We start from the raw sequence: 17,376 nt of genomic DNA on the forward strand, positions 1-17,376 counted from the left end.
ACCCATATAATAGCTCCACTAGTTACAAACACTATGATGTGCTTTCACCATTTCTATTCATTTCCAAAGGTTTACAAACAACCTTTATACCAATTCTGTACAGATTAACCCTCAGCTTTCCATTCTCTACCCTTATTCTATTTCTGGTGACCTATAATCTAATAATAAACTCCATGAATTTACATAGTTCATAATAGTGCAATCATACAGTATCTGTCCTTTTGTGTCGGGCTTGCCTCACTCAATATCCTCAAGGTTCATCCATGTTGTCATAAGCTTCACGATTTCATTTCTTCTTACAGTTGCATAATATTCCAATATACACCACAGTTTCTTTATCCATTCATTGGTTAATGGACACCTGGGTTGTTTCCCTCTTTTGGCAATTGTGAATAATGCCTCAATGAACATTGGTGTGTAGATGTCTGTTTGTGTCACTGCTCACAGTTCTTCTGTGTACATACCTAGCAATGGTATTGCCAGGTCATAAGTCAAATCTATATTCAGCTTTCTTAGAAACTGCCCAACAGTCCTCTACAGTAGCTGTACCTTTCCATATTCCCATCAACAGTGAATAAGCATTCCAGTCTCTCCATATTCTTCCCAACATTTGTAATTTTATGTTTTTTTAATAGTGGCCATTTTAATAGGTGTGAAAGTATATCTCATTGTAGTTTTGATTTGCATTTCCCTAATCATTAGCAATGTTGAACTTTTTTCATGTGCTTTTTCACCATTTGTATTTCTTTTTTGGACAAATGTCTATTGAAGTCTTTTGCCCATTTTTCAATTGGGTCATTTTCTTTTTATTGTTGAGTTGCTACATCTTTTTATATATCTTGGATATTAAACCCTTATGGGACATGGGATTTCCAAATATTATCTCCCATTGAGTTGAATGCCTTTTCACCCTTTTGACAAAGGGTGAGGTGCAAAAGTGTTTAATTTTGAGGAGGTCCCATTTATCTATTTTACCGGTCTGGGATGTAAGGTTTAAGATACTACCACCTACCACAAGATCTTGAAGATGTTTTCCTACATTTTCTTCTAGAAGTTTTATGATTGTTGCTTTTATATTTAGGTCCTTGATCCATTTTTTAGTTAATTTTTGTATATGGTATGACATAGAGGTCCTCTTTCATTCTTTTGGATATGGATATCCAGTTTTCTCAGTACCATTGGTTGATAGACTGTTCTGGCCCAGCTGGCAGGGCTTGACAACCTTGTGAAAAATGACTTGACCATAGATGCAAGGGTCTATTTCTGAGTTCTGAATTTGGTTCCATTGGTCAATCTGTCTCTCTTTATGCCAGTACCAGGCTGTTTTTGCCTCTTTAGCTAAGTAACATGCTTTAAAGTCAGGAAGTAAGAGTCCATTTTTTTAAAAGTAGGTACTGAGGACAGAACCCAGGACCTCATACATATTCATGGGAAGCAGGTGTTCAACCACTGAGCTACATCCACTCGCCAAAAAGTGTTGGTTTTTTTAGCTGTTTTTAAGGATCGAACTGGGTCCTCATACATAGGAAACAAGTGCCAACCACTTGAGCTATATCTGCTCCCCTTGTTCATCTTTTTGAAGACATTTTTGACTATTTGGGGCCTATTACCCTTCCAAATAAATTTGAGAATTGGTTTTTCCATTTCTGCTAAAAAGGCTGTTGAATTTTTATTGGGATTGCATTGACTCTGTAAATCAGTTTGGGTAGAATTGACCTCTTAACAATATTTAATCTTCCAGTTCATGAACATGGAATGTCCTTCCATTTATTTAAGTCTTCTTTGGTTTCTTTTAGCAATATTTTGTAGCTTTCTGAATAAAGGAACTTTATGTCCTTGTTTTTTTCCTAAATACCTGATTCTTTTAGTTGCTATTCTAAATGGAACTTTTTTTCTGATTTCCTCCTCAGATTGCTCATCAGTAGTGTAGAGAAATGCTATTGATTTTTCCATATTAATCTTATATCCTGCTACTCTGATGAACTTATCTATCAGTTTTAGTAGCTTAGGAGCATATCGTCAGTGAATAGTGAAAGTTTTACTTCTTCCTTTCCTATTTGGGTGCCTTTTCTTTCCTTATCTAGCCTAACTGCTCTAGCTAGAACTTCTACTATACTACTGAGTAACAGTGATGACAGTAGGCATCCTTGTCTTGATTCTGAACTCAGCAGGAAAGCTTTCAGTCTTTCACCATTGGGTACAATGCTAGCTGTAGGATTTTCATATATGCATTTTACTATATTGAGATAGCTTCCTTTTATTCCTATCTTTTGGAGTGTTTTTATCAAGAAAGTATGCTGTATCTTGTCAAATGCCTTTTTTGCATCCATAGAGAGGATCATATGATTTTTCTTTTTCAATTTATAGTAATATGGTTTATTACACTAATTGGTTTTCTTGTGTTGAACCACCCTTGCAAACCTGGAAAAAACCCACTTGATCATAGTGTATAATTCTTTTAATGTGCTTTTAGACTTGGTTTGGAAGTATTTTTGTTGAGGATTTTTGCATCTATATTCATTTTATCCTTTAGGCTTTCCATTGTCATATTTTACTATTGTCTGTCTTTTTACCCTTTAATTTACCCTTCTTAATTATCTTTATTTCTATATCTTCTCCAAATCTCTCGCCCTTGTTTTTTTTCCCTTTCAGGTTACAGCACTCCCTTTAATATCTCTTGTAATTCTGGTCTTTTGGTAACATACTCTCTATAACATACTCTCTCAGTTCTTGTTTGTCTGTGAAGACTATAAACTCAGTCTCATTTTTGAAGAACAGTTTTGCCAGACACAGAATTCCTGGCTAGCAGTACCTTAAATACATCATACTACTTTCTTCTCACCTCAGTGGTTTCTGATGAGAGGCTGGCACTTAATTTTATGGAGGGTCTCTTGTATGTGATGCTTGGCTTTTTTCTTGCTGCCTGCAGAATCTTCTCTTTATCTCTCATATTTGTCATTCTGAATAGTAAGTGTCTTGGAATAGGTCTATTAAAATTTATCCTGTTTGGGGTGTGTTGTCTTTCTTGGATGTTAATATTTATGTCTTTCATAAGGGTTGGGAAATTTTTGGTCATTATTCCCTCAAATATTCTTTCTGCCCCTTTTCCATTCTCTTCTTCTGTGACACTGATAATGCATATGTTTGTGTGTTTCATGTTGTCATTCAATACCCTGAGACCCTGTTTCATTTTTTCCATTCTCTTCTCTGTCTCCTGTCTTTTCAAGTTCAGATGTTTTCTCCTCAATTCCACTAATTCCATCTTTAAACAATTCAAATCTGCTCTAATTCAACATGCCTCTAATGTATTTTTAATCTCATCTATTGTGTCTTTGCAGGCTTTCAAATTGTTCTTTATGCTCATGCAGTGTCTTCTTAATATTCTTTATCTATTTAGTTATATTTTCCTTCAATTCTTTGAATTGTTTTAGGAGATTTGCTTGATTATCATTGATTAGCTGTCTTATATCCTGTATCTCATCAGGATATTGTGTTTGTTCCTTTGGATGGGCTATCTCTTCCTGTTTCTTAGTATGGCTTGTAATTTTTTGCTGATGTCTAGGCATCTGAACATGTTAATGAATTTACTCTGATGGTCAATTTCTCTCTCTTGTCTAGTTGTTCTTTTTTTTTCCCCAGCTCCTCTTTGATTTGTGGTTCAACTTATTCTGAGTCTTTATAAATGCCGAGCTTATTTTATCAAAATCATGCCAGGGATACACTAACAGGGCATAGATTTTCTCCTAAGAGTTGGGTCTCGAGAGACCTAAAAGCAGTTTTTCTCCTTGCATCTTCCTGGCTGGCCAGGAGATGGTGCTCATTGGCAAACCTTTCCCCAGAAGTGTTTCTGTCGACCTCAGCTTTCCCATGTTTCTAGTCTGGCCAGAGCCATGATTCAAAGTGGTCTCTGCTGGCTAAATTCATTGAAGAGAAACCACTCTCCATCCTCCGCAACACCCCCCCTCTGCTGACCCTCAAAGCAGGCCCGTCGGACAGCTTTTGGCCCTTTCTCCATTGTTTTTATAAAAAAGTTGAGCCTTACTTGCCTATTCCAATACCATCTTCCCAGAACTCCCTATTTTACTTTTTTGATAAATCTTTCACTAGGAATATTAAAGATGTTTCATAGTTCTAATGAGTAAATATGAGGACTTATAAGCAAAAATATTTGGAAATGAATTCATATCCCCATAAGATCAGGAGTATGACAAGGATGTGTGCTCTCACCACTTCTAATCAATATTAGCAACTCTAGCCAGGCCAGTTAGGCAATAAAAAGAATTAAAAGGCATCTAGATTGGAAAGGAAGAAATAAAACTATCTCTATTTGCCCATGACAAGATGTTACATATAGATAATTCTAAGGAATCAGCAAATATTGAAACTAATAAACAAGTTTAGCAAGATTTCAGGATATAAAATCAATATGCAAAAAATCAATTGTAGGGACCAGCTGTAGCTCAGTAGTTGAGTGCCTGCTTCCCATATAGGAGGTCCCAAGTTCAATCTCCTGTACCTCCTAAAAAAAAAAAAATCAATTTTATTTCTATACACTAGCAATGAACAACCTAAAAATGAAATTTAAAAAAACCAATTCAATTTACAGTAGCATAAAAAGAATAAAGTACTTTGGGATTAATTTAAAAGAAGGGCAAGACTTGTACGTTGTAAATTACAAATATCCTGGAAAGAAATTAAAGACAAATGGAGAAACATCCCATGTTCATGAATCAGAAGACTTAATATTGTTAAGATGCCACTACTTCTCAAGTTGATCTATAGATTTAACATAATTCCTATCAAAATCTTAACTGCTTTTCTTTGGAAAAATTGATATGGAAATGCAAGGGACCCCAAATAAAACAATCTTCAAGAAAAATAAAAGTTGGATGACACACACTTTTTCATTTTAAAACTTACTACAAATCTATAGTAACCAAGACAATATGGTACTGGCTTAAGGAAAGACATATAGATTAATGAACAGAACTGAAAGTCCAGAAATAAATGTTCATATTTACAGTCAATTGTTTTTTGATAAGGATGTCAAGATAATTCAATGGAGGAAAGAATAATCTTTTCAAAAAATGGGACAACTGGATGTCCACATGCAACAGAATGATATCCTACCTCATACCATCTACAAAAATTAACTCAAAATGGATCAAAGACCTAAATGTAAGATTTGAAACTATAGAAAATTTTTTGAAGAAAATGTAAGCATTGGGAAGTGGTTGTGGCTCAACTGATTGAGTGCCCACCTACAATATGGAGGGTCCAGAGTTCAATACCCAGGGCCTCCTGACCCGTGTGGTGAGCTGGCCCACACACAATGCTGCCATGCGTAAGGAGTGCCACGCAGGGATGTCCCCCAAGTAGGGTGCCCCATGCGCAAGGAGTACACCCCATAAGGAGAGCTGCCCCACGTGAAAAAAGCGCAGCCTGCCCAGGATTGGCACTGCACACATGGAGAGCTGATGCAGCAAGGTGACACAACAAAAAAAGTGACAGTTTCCTGGTGCTGCATGACAAGAATGCAAGCAGACACAGAAGAACACACAGTGAATGGACAAGACAGCAGACAATGGGGCAGGGGAAGGGGAGAGAAATAAATAAAAGAAAAACAAACATAAGCATAAATCTTCGTAACCTTTGGTTAGGCAGAGCCTGCATAGACACGATTCCAAAAGCACAAGCAACAAAAGAAAAAAATAAACTGCTTCAAAGGACATCATCAAGGAAGTAAAAACTCAAAGAATGGGAGAAAATATTTGCAAATCATGTATCTGAGAAGAGACTTGAATCCAGAATACATTTTTTTAAACTCTTATAAATTCAAAAGACAACACAATTTTTAAAATGGGCAATAGACATTTGCTTATACAAATGACAAATAAGCACATGAAAAGCTGTTCAACATCATTAATCCTCAGGGTAATGCAAATTAAAACCACAATGAAATACTATTTCACACACTGGAGGATCACTAAAATCAGAAAAACAATAGCAAGTGTTAGCAATGATGTAGAGAAATTGGTATCTCCATACATTATTGGTGGGACTGTAAAAAGGTACAGCCACTTAGGAAAACCATCTTGCAGTTTCTCAAAATGTTAAACACAGAGTTACCATATGACCCAGCAATTCCTTTACTAGCTGTATATTCAAGAATATTTAAAACATATGTCCATGCAAAAATGCATGCACAAGTATTCATAGCAGCATTATTCACAACAGCAAAAAGATGGAAACAACCCAAACATCCATCAACTGCTAAAAAGAAGAACAAAATGTGGTATAACCATTCAGTGGAATACTGTTCAGCAATAAAAGGAAACCAAGTACCGACATAATGCTATAACACAGGTGAACCTTGAAAAATACGCAAAGTGAAAGAAGCCAGTCACTAAAGGCCACATATTGTATGATTCCATTTATATACAAATCTTCAGAAAAGACAAATCTATAGCAATGGAAAGTAGATTACTGGTTGCCACAGATTAGAGGGAGGAAAGAATGGGGAGGGACTGTTAATGGAGATGGGACTTCCTTATGGAGTGATAAAAATGTTATAAAAATAGACCACAGTAATGGTGATGACTGCACAACTCTGTGACTATTAAAAACCATTGTAGACGAAGAAAATGTGGCATTGGTGTGGAGAAAGTGGCCATGGTGGCTGCTGGGGATAGGGAGTGGGAGGAAGAGATGTGATGTAGGGGCATTTTCGGGACTTGGAGTTGTCCTGGGTGGTGCTGCAGGGACAGTTACCGGACATTGTATGTCCTCCTATGGCCCACTGGGTGGACTGTGGGAGAGTATGGGCTATGATGTGGACCACTGACCATGAGGTGCAGTGGTGCTCAGAGACGTATTCACCAAATGCAATGAATGTCTCATGATGATTGAGGAGGTTGTTGTTATGGGGGGAGGAGCGGGGTTAGGGGGGTGGGGCGGTATATGGGGATCTCATATTTTTTTAATGCAACATTAAAAAAATAAAGACAAAAAATTTAAAAAATAAAAAAAACATTGTTAACTGTACACTTTAAAATGGTGAATTTTAAGTAAGTGAATTATATCTCAAAGCTGTTGATTTTAAAAATGAATTCAAAAGCGCTCTTATAATGTCCACACTTTAGCAAATTGAAGTACAATAAAAATTTAATTCCAATGATATTTAAATAATAAATTCATGTTAACATTTGATTTTGTTATAGCCAAGGTATCTTAAAATTCCAAAATAAAATGTTAGTTTTATGTATACAAATGCTTACATGTAGTGCTTTAGCAATCAGTTCTCCACCACCAGGCCCAATATCATTAAACATAAGGTTTAAATAAATGAGATTAAGTTGTTTCTATAACAAAGAGAAAAAATAAGGTATTACACATGTGTTCTTAGAAATCAATCAGTAATACATGTTTCTGTGTTGCCTTAAGTAAACCTTTTACCTCCACAGAAAATCTTCTTTATAACCCAGAAAAAAAAACTCAGCAAAGGCACTAACTACCACTGATGGAAAAATTCACCATTTTCATTTAAACATAAATTTAATTGCAATATAAATGAAAGAAAAAGACTGTATATTCAGCTCTGACCAATGATTCAATGTATGGATGTACTCTGTGTATTTATTTAACCACGGTGTACAACACATTTGCAAAAGATAACTCAGGAGCTCTAGGTACCTGCTCTGATGAGGCTAAATACACAAATGTGTTTCCAGTATATTCCAAGTACTATAGTACAGAGTCAGGACTCTTGGAATTTGGAACACTAGTGTTTTGTGTATGTCCCATTACACTAAGTGGTTGCACTATAAATAAAACTAAGATTATTTTGTAGTAAAATACCTCAAGCAGTTTTGCAGCATAGTATGCACCCACATCACAGAGTAGGTTATATCTAACATCCAAACCTGAAAGACACAGATGAATAGACTGACATTCCTTATAATGAATACTTAAAATCAGGACAATGAAAAGGAGGTATTGATTCTTAAAGAGACATACCCACAATATATGGATTTTTCTTTAAAATTCCGGAAAGAATCCAAAAATCTTCACCTGTTATTCTTTCTACTGGCATTAGGTGATTGTTACCAGCAATGTTCAATGTGATTTCTTTTTCCAATCTTAAAATAAAGAAAAAGATTTTGAAATACAAAGAAATCCAGTTAAAAAATAGAAGTATTTTTTTCTTCATGTGTAAATAGTAAGTAACACCATGGATAACATTTACTAGAATGAAGCATGCACCTCAGTATAGTAGATTAACACCAGATAATTTTAATTAATGCTGAATATTCTCAGACTTTGCAAAACACTTTAATATACATCATTTAATTTTTCACATACACACACAAAAACGAAGCAAAGTATTTCCATGGTAGAAATAAAGACATTGAAGACGTCAACGCTTTGCCTAAATTCATCCATCTCACAGGTGTTAAGGTCAAATCTGGAGCCCAGACATGGGGACTCCTGGTCTAGTGTTCTTCTCCGTATACCACAAAGCCTCTAAGGCCTACCAAAAGTGTCATTCATATACTTGATTTATCTGAATCAAAGGGTATGTTCATTTTACCAAGCATTTTTAAATGGCTAAAAATCACTCAGTATTTCAAGATTCTCACACAGATGAATATCAGTGAATACTGCTGATGTAATCAAGTGTTTGTCTTCCTTACCCCTTTTTCCTTTCTTCATCCACTTCCTGGAGTACAGTCAATATAAAAGGATTAATTTTCTGAGACATTTCCGTACACAGATTACAATAATATTCTTGGAGACTGGCAACAGCTGCTGGAACTTCTGAAAAATAATTACATTACTCTTCATCATATACAAATTATCCAGGAGCTTCCCCCTCCCCAATTATAATTCTTTCAATCAAAGATGAACATGTACATGAACAGAGTGTGGTTGGGGGAAAAAGAAGAAACTAAGGATGGATGAGAGATGAGAGAGAGATGCAAGGAATGTGGGAAAGAGAATAAAAAATGCTGTTTGGAGAACTAGGGCCATTAAATCAGACCATACCAAGTGACTGAAGGTAGACAGACAAGGGCTTTAGTCACCACCCTAATTCGGAAGTGACATAAGGGAGAATTAACCTCTATCATGTACCAGGCCTGGTAGCTAAGGAAAATGACATCCAGAGAAGTTAAAAAATGTGTCCAAAACCACATAGCTAATATGGGCAGAGTACAGAATCAAACTCTGACTCCACGCCAGTTAGGATAATTCAAGATTTCTTATAATGACTTCAAATAAACACAATGATATGAGGGAATCTAAAGTTGACAGGGAGAGTCTGAAAAGTCACCAAGTCCCATACGCTTCTTGGATACCCTATACACAATCTCAAATTGATGGTATCTTTGGATATAGCTCTTGTCTGTTATTCCTCATAACAGACAAGAGGCCTAACTCATAGGATCTCTTCACCCACCCTCCCATTTCCTCTTTCAAAGGTGATTCTTCCCAGTTCAGTTCTTTTTTTTTTTAAGATTTATTTTTTGTTTATTTCTCTCCCCTTCTCCCCTCCCCCCCCAGTTGTCTGTTCTGTGCCCATTTGCTGCGTGTTCTTATTTGTCCACTTCTGTTGTTGTCAGCAGTATGGAATCTGTGTTTCTTTTTGTTGCATCATCTTGTTGTGTCAGCTCTCCGTGTGTGCGGCACAATTCCTGGGCAGCTCTCCTTACGCGGCACACTCCTTGCGCGTGGGGCTCCCCTACATGGGGGGCACCCCTGCGTGGTACAGTACTCCTTGTGCACATCAGCACTGCGCATGGTCCAGCTCCACACGGGTCAAGGACGCCCTATGTGGTAGACGGACGCCCTAACCACTGGGCCAAGTCCGCTTCCCTCCAGTTCAGTTCTTAATAAAGATGACAGACACACAGCAGAAACTGAGATCTCCTTCCTCCTTTATACAAGCAGCTTTCCTCATTGGTCTTATTGGTATCAATATTACTTTAAAAGTACCTTGCGGGAAGCGGATGAGGCTCAACTCATAGAGTGTCTGCCTACCACATAGGAGGTCCAAGGTTCGAACCCAGGGCCTCCTGCCCTGTGTAGTGAATGGCTCACATGCAACGCTGCCACACGCAAGGAGTTCCGTGCCATGCAGGGGTGTTCCCTACGTAGGGGAGCCCCAAGCACAAGGAATGAGCCCCACAAGAAAAGCTGCCCTGTGTGAAAAAAGCTCAGCCTGTCCAGGAGTGGCGCCGCACACACAGAGGGCTGATACAGCAAGATGACGCAACAAAAAGAGACACAGATTCCCCGTGCCAGCGAGAATGAAGCAGACACAGAACACGCAGCAAATGGACACAAGAGAGCAGACAACGATGGTGAGGGAAAGGGGAGAGAAATAAATATATCTTGAAAATTTTTAAAAATAAAAGCATCTTGCAAGGCCCAGGAAGAGTGGAAGCTACGTTGTTACTTTACTCCAAGCACTTGCCACTGCCTGTTTTCTGTCCTTCTACCTTTTGGATATCTATTTTAAAAATCTGTGCTCAGAGAAATCACCGCTCAACCAGCCTGGTTTCTTCAGAAGCCAGCTTCTTCTTCTCCCCTGGGTCTCTACATGTCAGAAATAGCCTTAGCTGAATGGATTTCTGCACTAATTATGAACTAAGGAGTTAGCTAAGCAAATTTATAGCACAAGATTTAAGATAAGAAATAGTATATTAAGAAAGAAAGCAAAATTTTATATTAATACTTTTGTTTTAAAGAACCTTTAAAAATAAATTTAATACAGGCTTAACCAAACAATTTGGAGCTTTCAATACCAAAAAGAAAATCATCAGCAATCCTATCACCAAAGAACAACCACTATTGAGGTCTGGGGAGTATTTCCTTCTAATTGTTTTTCTTTTGTATATATATATATAAATATTTTTAAACAAAATTGGAATCTTTTGGTATAGTTTTAAATACTGCTTCCTTCACTTAACATTATACTTAGTTTTCCCATGTCACGAGATATCTCTGAAAAATTTTAAGGTCAATCTAATTTCTGTTATGTGGCTGTACATAATGAAACCCTTCACCAATTTTAGGAAATTTTCATGTATTTAAATAATATTTTAGTGCAATATTTCCCAAACTGTGTTCTATAGGAAATTAATTTTCCACAAGATAATCAAAGATGTTTTAAGTAGCTGGGTTTTATTGTCTTATTTAAGTTTGGGAAGTGCTGGATTGAGCAAACCTTAACAGTCCAATCTACAACACTCTTCAAGATACTTTAAATGCTCAGTTGCATGAAGACTTAAAATTTTTGAGCTTAGGCAAAGGTGGTAAGAATTCTTCATTTCCCAGATTTGTGTGACCATGCTCACTGGGAATGCAATCAAGATAAAGATATTTTAGCATCTCGGGACACAAAGTAAGCAGATCACAAACAGATGGTGGCATCGAGCTCTCAACTGGCTTCTTTCTACCCTCTGGCATCCTAGATATTAAAAAAAGGAGACGGGGAAGCGGACTTGGCCCAACGGATAGGGGCATCTGCCTACCACATGGGAGGTCCAAGGTTCAAACCCTGGGCTTCCTTGACCAGTGTGGAGCTGGCCCATGCGCAGTGCGGATGCGCACGAGGAGTGCTGTGCCCCGCAGGGGTGTCCCCCGGGTAGGGGAGCCCCATGCACAAGGAGTGCGCCCCATAAGGAGAGCCGCCCAGCGCAAAAGAAAGTGCAGCCTGCCCAGGAATGGCACCACACACACGGAGAGCTGACACAGCAAGATGACAAAACAAAAAGAAACAGAGATTCCCAGTGCTGCTGCTAAGGATAGAAGCAGTCACAGAAGAACACACAACGAATGGACACAGAGACCAGACAACTGAGGGGGAGGGAGGGGGGAGAAATAAATAAAAAATGAATCTTTTAAAAAAATTAATAAAAAAAGGAGAGGATTGTCCTGAGATCTCTCTGGGATAAAGTGCCTGCCTCTGCTGGCCTCACCACACCCAGGACACAAAGGAATGTGTCAGTTTTACAACTCATGTTTTTGTGAAGGCATCAAAGAATCTGAGATTACAAGCTAAATATACCTAAAGAAAGTTACAAGAATATTATTTAATTAGCTAGGTAGATTTAAAATATTTAAAAGTTTCTGTTATATTTTTCTGCTATTCCTTTTATTTAAACTTCACCTAGGTATTTTACATCAGGATTTTTGGCACCAATAATCTTATTTTTTATACTGAATTCATGTTGAGAAAAATAATAAATTAATCTCCCAATTGTAAAGCAAAAACTAGCTGCACAGGACTGTCAAAAATCTATCCCAAATTTCGTTTTTCATACTCGTCCTAAGCCTTGAATTCCAAATAACTTCTTTCACCCGGCAGCATGTTTTAAACTTTCCAAAGTCAAGAATCATTTTGGAGACCGTTCCTTCGGCCCAACTACTGGGAAATCAAGTCTTTTAGTCAGACTTGGGCGCTTATCCAGAAGCTGCTGTGTGACTTTGGACAAATTACTTCAAGTCTTGGAGCTTAAACTTCCCTCTTCTGCTGTAGGGAGAGTATAGAATGCCCAACTCATGGATGCAGAGAGGTTTGTTGGTGTTGTTGTTTTCCCTCTTAAGATCCCTTTTCTTTCTACGGGGTAGTAATGCCCCCCCCCCGCCCCCCGAGGTTTTAATGATGCTTCTGACACAGCTCCTAAAGCACAAACACACTTTAAACAGGAATTCGAAATGTAAATGGAGAAGCTGGGGCGGGCTATGCTCTCTTTTGCTGGAAATACAAGGGAGCAGAAATCTTTTAAAAGCGGCATTGAGCGCAAAGTCTTGTCGTCCCCCCCCCCCCCCCCCCCACGCCTGCTCTCTGGAGCTCCCACCTAGAGGAGGCCGGGAGGAGAGCCCCCGACAACCCCGCCGAGGCCGCAGGAGCAAAGCGACTTTCACACCTTCCTCCGCGGCAACCTGTCGCGCGAAGGGCGGACCAGCCGCGCAAACCTGGGTCTCCCCCTCGCTTGTGTTTGGAGACGTCCCAAAGTTCCGGCCACCACCGGGGTTCCCCGGAAGCAGCCTCCCACCTCCCGCCTCGAGCCCGCAGCCTGCTCCGAGGAAGACGCCCGTGGGACCCCACAGCCTTGGCGCGTTTCTTCCGGGCCAGGCTGGCGTCAGAAACTCCCCTAGTTCTTACCGAGCTCATCGACCGGGGCCAGGGTCGGGTTGGCGGCTGGAGAAGGTTGCGGAGCCGGGACCGGGGCCCAGGCCCGAGTCAGCTCCGACCTGGGGACGGGAGGCATCCCCTCCCGACGTTCCCACATTTCTACCCCGCGGACTGAGGCGGCGGCGTTGCCATAGCGACCCCGCTGCGCTTCCACACCCGGCGGCGGGCGCGCTCACGGCCCCAGGAGCGCGCTCACGGCCCCAGGAGCGCGCTCACGGCCCCAGGAGCGCGCGGCGCGGGGCGCGAAGGGGAGGCGCACACCTAGAGCGCGGCGTGCCGCAGGCTTCGCGAGCCTGTGCGGTCCGCTCTCGGGCCCTGAGGTCTGCCTGGGCGAGCAGGTTCTATGTAGGTTCCTGGGTCATCTTGTCTGGGCCCAACGCAACCCGCCCTTGGTCAAAGGCACACTGAGGGAGGGTGCTCTGGATCCTTTGCAGGAAGAAGAGTTCCCGAGGTTTAGGGGGCGTGGCTGTTGGACTAGGGGCGAGGCTACAAAGACGATTATGACACAGTCCCCTCCCCCAAAATGTGCACAGGTCTGCGGGAGCTAAGCGCAGAAGCACCGTCTTGTGTTAAGGGTGTGGCGCTATGGGTGCATAAAGGGAGCACGTAGACGAGTCTTGGGGGGACGAGGGGCGGGGTCATCAGAGAGGGCTCTCTGGAGAAGGGAACGTCCAGATTGGTCCGAGTGAACCTACCATAGGACAGATCTGCTTGGCGTGTGCTTGTGACGCGTAAGTACTTCGAGGGTGCTCAGGACAGTACAGAGTGGGAAGGATCCATGGGGAACCCTGTGCATCCTTCGAGGAGTATGAATGTTATAGGAGTGGCAGGATGGAGGTTGGATTTGACACAACCTGGCAGGGAGACATTAGGATCTTGGCTAAGGATGGGGTGGGAGAATGAGGGTAACAAGGTCAGGATTTGGTTCTTGGGTAAGGGAGGGAGAAGTAGGGAAGGAAAGTCCTATTTGAATTTGGCTGTCGACCGAAGAAAAATAGGTTGAGGGAGTGTGTAGCAGATTCTGGAATTAGCTAGGGTACCAGTGCAAGAGTGAAGAGAAGGTGGGAGAAGACCCCCAAGATGAAATCAGGCCATTTTATGAACACAGTTAAAAGATAAAAAACAAAATGTTCAATTTCTCCCTTCCTCATGCTACTACACTAGGCTATTCTAGACCAGTCCAAGATTGCCATGAAACAGTTCAGCAAGGTGAAGGTCTCTTCAAACCCTACTGTGTAGCCTACTGATTTCCTTCCTTCCTTCCTTCCTTCCTTCCTTCCTTCCTTCCTTCCTTCCTTCTTTCCTTCCTTCCTTCCTTCTTTCCTTCCTTCCTTCCTTCCTTCCTTCCTTCCTTCCTCCCTTCCTCCCTTTCTCTTTCCTTTCTCTCTTTCTTTTCCTTTCTTTTCTTTTTTCCCTACTGATTTTAAGCATCACTTAAAATGTCATGTTATTCAAGTTAGGCATTATGATGATAAGAAAATAGACAATTATGTGTTCATTTATCCTATCTACTCCCAACAAAATTGAGAGTTGGCTTGAACTACTAAAACAAGCATGAGTCCAGGTACAATTTGACATATATTCTTCCCTATCCCTCCCTTAATTTTTTTTTTTTTTTGATTAGAGAACTTGTGGTTTTACAGCCCTAAAATATTTTAAATTAAGAAGATAGAGGAAAGGAAAGCAAGGTTGAGGATTAATTGCTGTTCCAGGTGTGGGGGGGGAGGCAAAGGGGGGGAAGAAAGAAGTGCAAAAATTAGACTTTTGTTCTATAGAGTGACTAATAAACAGGGTCAGAACACAATAAACAGAAAAGGGCTGCTTTATGCAGACAGACAGCACTCTATAGCACTCTTATCCCTGTATGCCTTAGAAAAATGACAAGCTAGCAAATAAAGACAAAGCACTTACACAGAATGTCAAAATACATAACAAACGGGATGGTCAAAAAGAGACTGACAACATGCACAACTTACTTCCATCAGTACATATCTCATTACCCCTAGTGATTTCCAGGTGAGGGAGAGACTTAGTTGGAAAAAAAAAAAAAAAGAAACCCTTAAAAATCACATATGGGGTTGAGGGAGTTGCCGAGCATAAAGGAAACTTGACTGGATTCAGTGAGTACTTACATGCCAGGCATCCAGAGGGTAAGTCTAATTTGAATCTGAGTTTTCTAGAAGTCAGAGAAGAAGAGACTACATAAGGGTCTATAGTCCCAAATTCCAATAAAAGAGCATTTTCATTTCTCTGTAAGGTATTTCCTCTGACACCTTATATCATAGGAAGGTGTCTTAATTTCTTGGCTCCTATGACAAATACCCTAGAAGGGTTAGTTTAAATAACAGGAACTGGGTCACAATTCTGAAACTAGGAGAAGTCTGCATTTGAGGTCTCAGCAAGGTGATGCAGCAAGGTGAAGATTGTGGCGTTCTGGGGCTGACTGCTGCTGATCCTTGATCCTTGGCTTTTCTGTCACATAGCAATGGACCTGGTAATATCTTTCTTTCTTCTATGGGTTCCATTAACTTCTGGCTTCTCCCTGTGGCTTTCTCTGTATCTGAATTTTATTCTGTTTATGAAGGTCTCTAGTAATCTGGATTAAAGTCCAACCTGATTCAGTCAGTCCCCTTTACAAACAGCATCTTCCAAAGGTCCTATTTATAGTGGGTTCACACCCACGGGAATGGATTAAGATTTATAACAACCGGGACCCCAGTAGAGCATCTCAGATGAACACACAGTAGGCCACAGAAAAATAGCTAGAGGACAGGCTGAAACAGCCTGGGAAAATATCTTCTAGGGTTTAGGATACCAGGTGAAGGCTGGACACTGCCCAGAGGAGAAATAGACAAAGGAGGGAAATCACGACTATAGAACTGTGAGTTGAAACCAGGGGCTGCTGCTGCTGGCACCATCCCCCACATTAAATTCTCAGGCCTCTGGGCCTGTGACTACAGAGGGGGCTTCAGGGATCCACCACATCAGGAAAGAGGAGAGAGAGGGACACAACCTAAGGCTGACGTAGCTTCTGACCCAAAAATTTGGTCTGCTGTGCCCCACGAGCCTTCCAGGCCGGGTGGGACCACACACTTTTTTGCCCTGGGAGCCAGGGAAGGACTGGAGAAATTCGACCCTCCCAACCTCCCTCCCTTCTAGCCAGGACCGATTTAAGGACATACCTCCCAAAGAAAGGAGAAAGAGAGGGACACAGCCTAAAGCTGACTCAGCTTTTGACTCACAAATTTGGTCTGCTGTGTCCCACGAGCCCTTCCAGGCCAGGTGGGGCTGCACCATTGTTTCCTTGGAGCTGGCAAGGGACTAAAGATATACAACCCTCCCAATCTCCTTCTCTACTAACCAGGACTGATTGTTGAGGACTCGGAGGAGAGTGGAAATATTTCCCACCTGCAAAAAGAGGAGGGCGGGGGCTGCCAGAGAAGGCTGGAGAACTGTCTCTGAGAAAGTTTTAATTACAAGGCTCTTAGCCTCCAGGCAGGAAGCTCCATCACATTTATCTGATCTGTGTTGCAACAAATACACTCCAATCAGGCATTGAACTGAGAGCTGCTGAAGAGTGCTGTCTGCTGGCAGAACAAGGAAGTGCATGTGAGAAAATTAATTGAGGCTTTTTCCTGCCTTTTTTGCTTCCCTCCCCAAGGCCCTAGGAAGTGGGTCTGCATCCAATTACTGGGTCCAGAGCCCAGTTTTGAGCAAATAGCAGGGACAATCCTAACAATCCAGGTTGATCCAAGAATCAAAGGGCAGTGGTAACACACAGCCTCCTGCCACTAAATCTACAAAAGAGAAAAAGTTGAGCATCTGGGTAAACTACTACATCCTAGTCAATTGCCTAGACTTCAGCAAAAAATTATGACATACTAAGAAAATGGTAGACATGACCCAAGAAAAGGAATGTATCAAAGCCCCAAAAGAGAAGCAGGATTTGAAAGAACTAACTAGCAAAATGCACAAAAATTTCCAAAATCAAATTAATGAGTTGAAAGAAAATATGGCTAAAGAGATAAATGATATCAAGAAGACATTTAGGGAAGCAGATGTGGCTCAAGCAATCGATCTCCTGCCAACCACATGGGAGGTCCCTGGTTCAGTTCCCAGTGTCTCCTAAAGAAGATAGTGAGTTGGTGCAATGGGCAGGCCTGGCAAGCTGACAC

The 17,376-nt window shown here is 40.8% G+C and overlaps 1 protein-coding gene across 1 annotated transcript in view; it reads right to left on the reverse strand.

Moving 5' to 3' along the window:
- LRRC34 (leucine rich repeat containing 34) overlaps positions 1-13,404 on the reverse strand; it is a 56,190-nt gene extending 42,786 nt beyond the window's left edge. The window contains exons 1-5 of the mRNA XM_004447927.5: positions 13,172-13,404; positions 8,694-8,817; positions 8,017-8,138; positions 7,858-7,922; positions 7,278-7,361 (exon numbers count right to left, since the gene is read on the reverse strand). Coding sequence (XP_004447984.1) covers positions 7,278-7,361; positions 7,858-7,922; positions 8,017-8,138; positions 8,694-8,817; positions 13,172-13,298 — 522 coding nt within the window. The 5' untranslated portion in view covers positions 13,299-13,404. The remainder of the gene's footprint in view (positions 1-7,277; positions 7,362-7,857; positions 7,923-8,016; positions 8,139-8,693; positions 8,818-13,171) is intronic.
- Between the last annotated feature and the right edge of the window lie 3,972 nt (positions 13,405-17,376).

Source organism: Dasypus novemcinctus, chromosome 4 (genome assembly GCF_030445035.2).
Source record: "Dasypus novemcinctus isolate mDasNov1 chromosome 4, mDasNov1.1.hap2, whole genome shotgun sequence".
Lineage (NCBI taxonomy): Eukaryota > Metazoa > Chordata > Mammalia > Cingulata > Dasypodidae > Dasypus > Dasypus novemcinctus.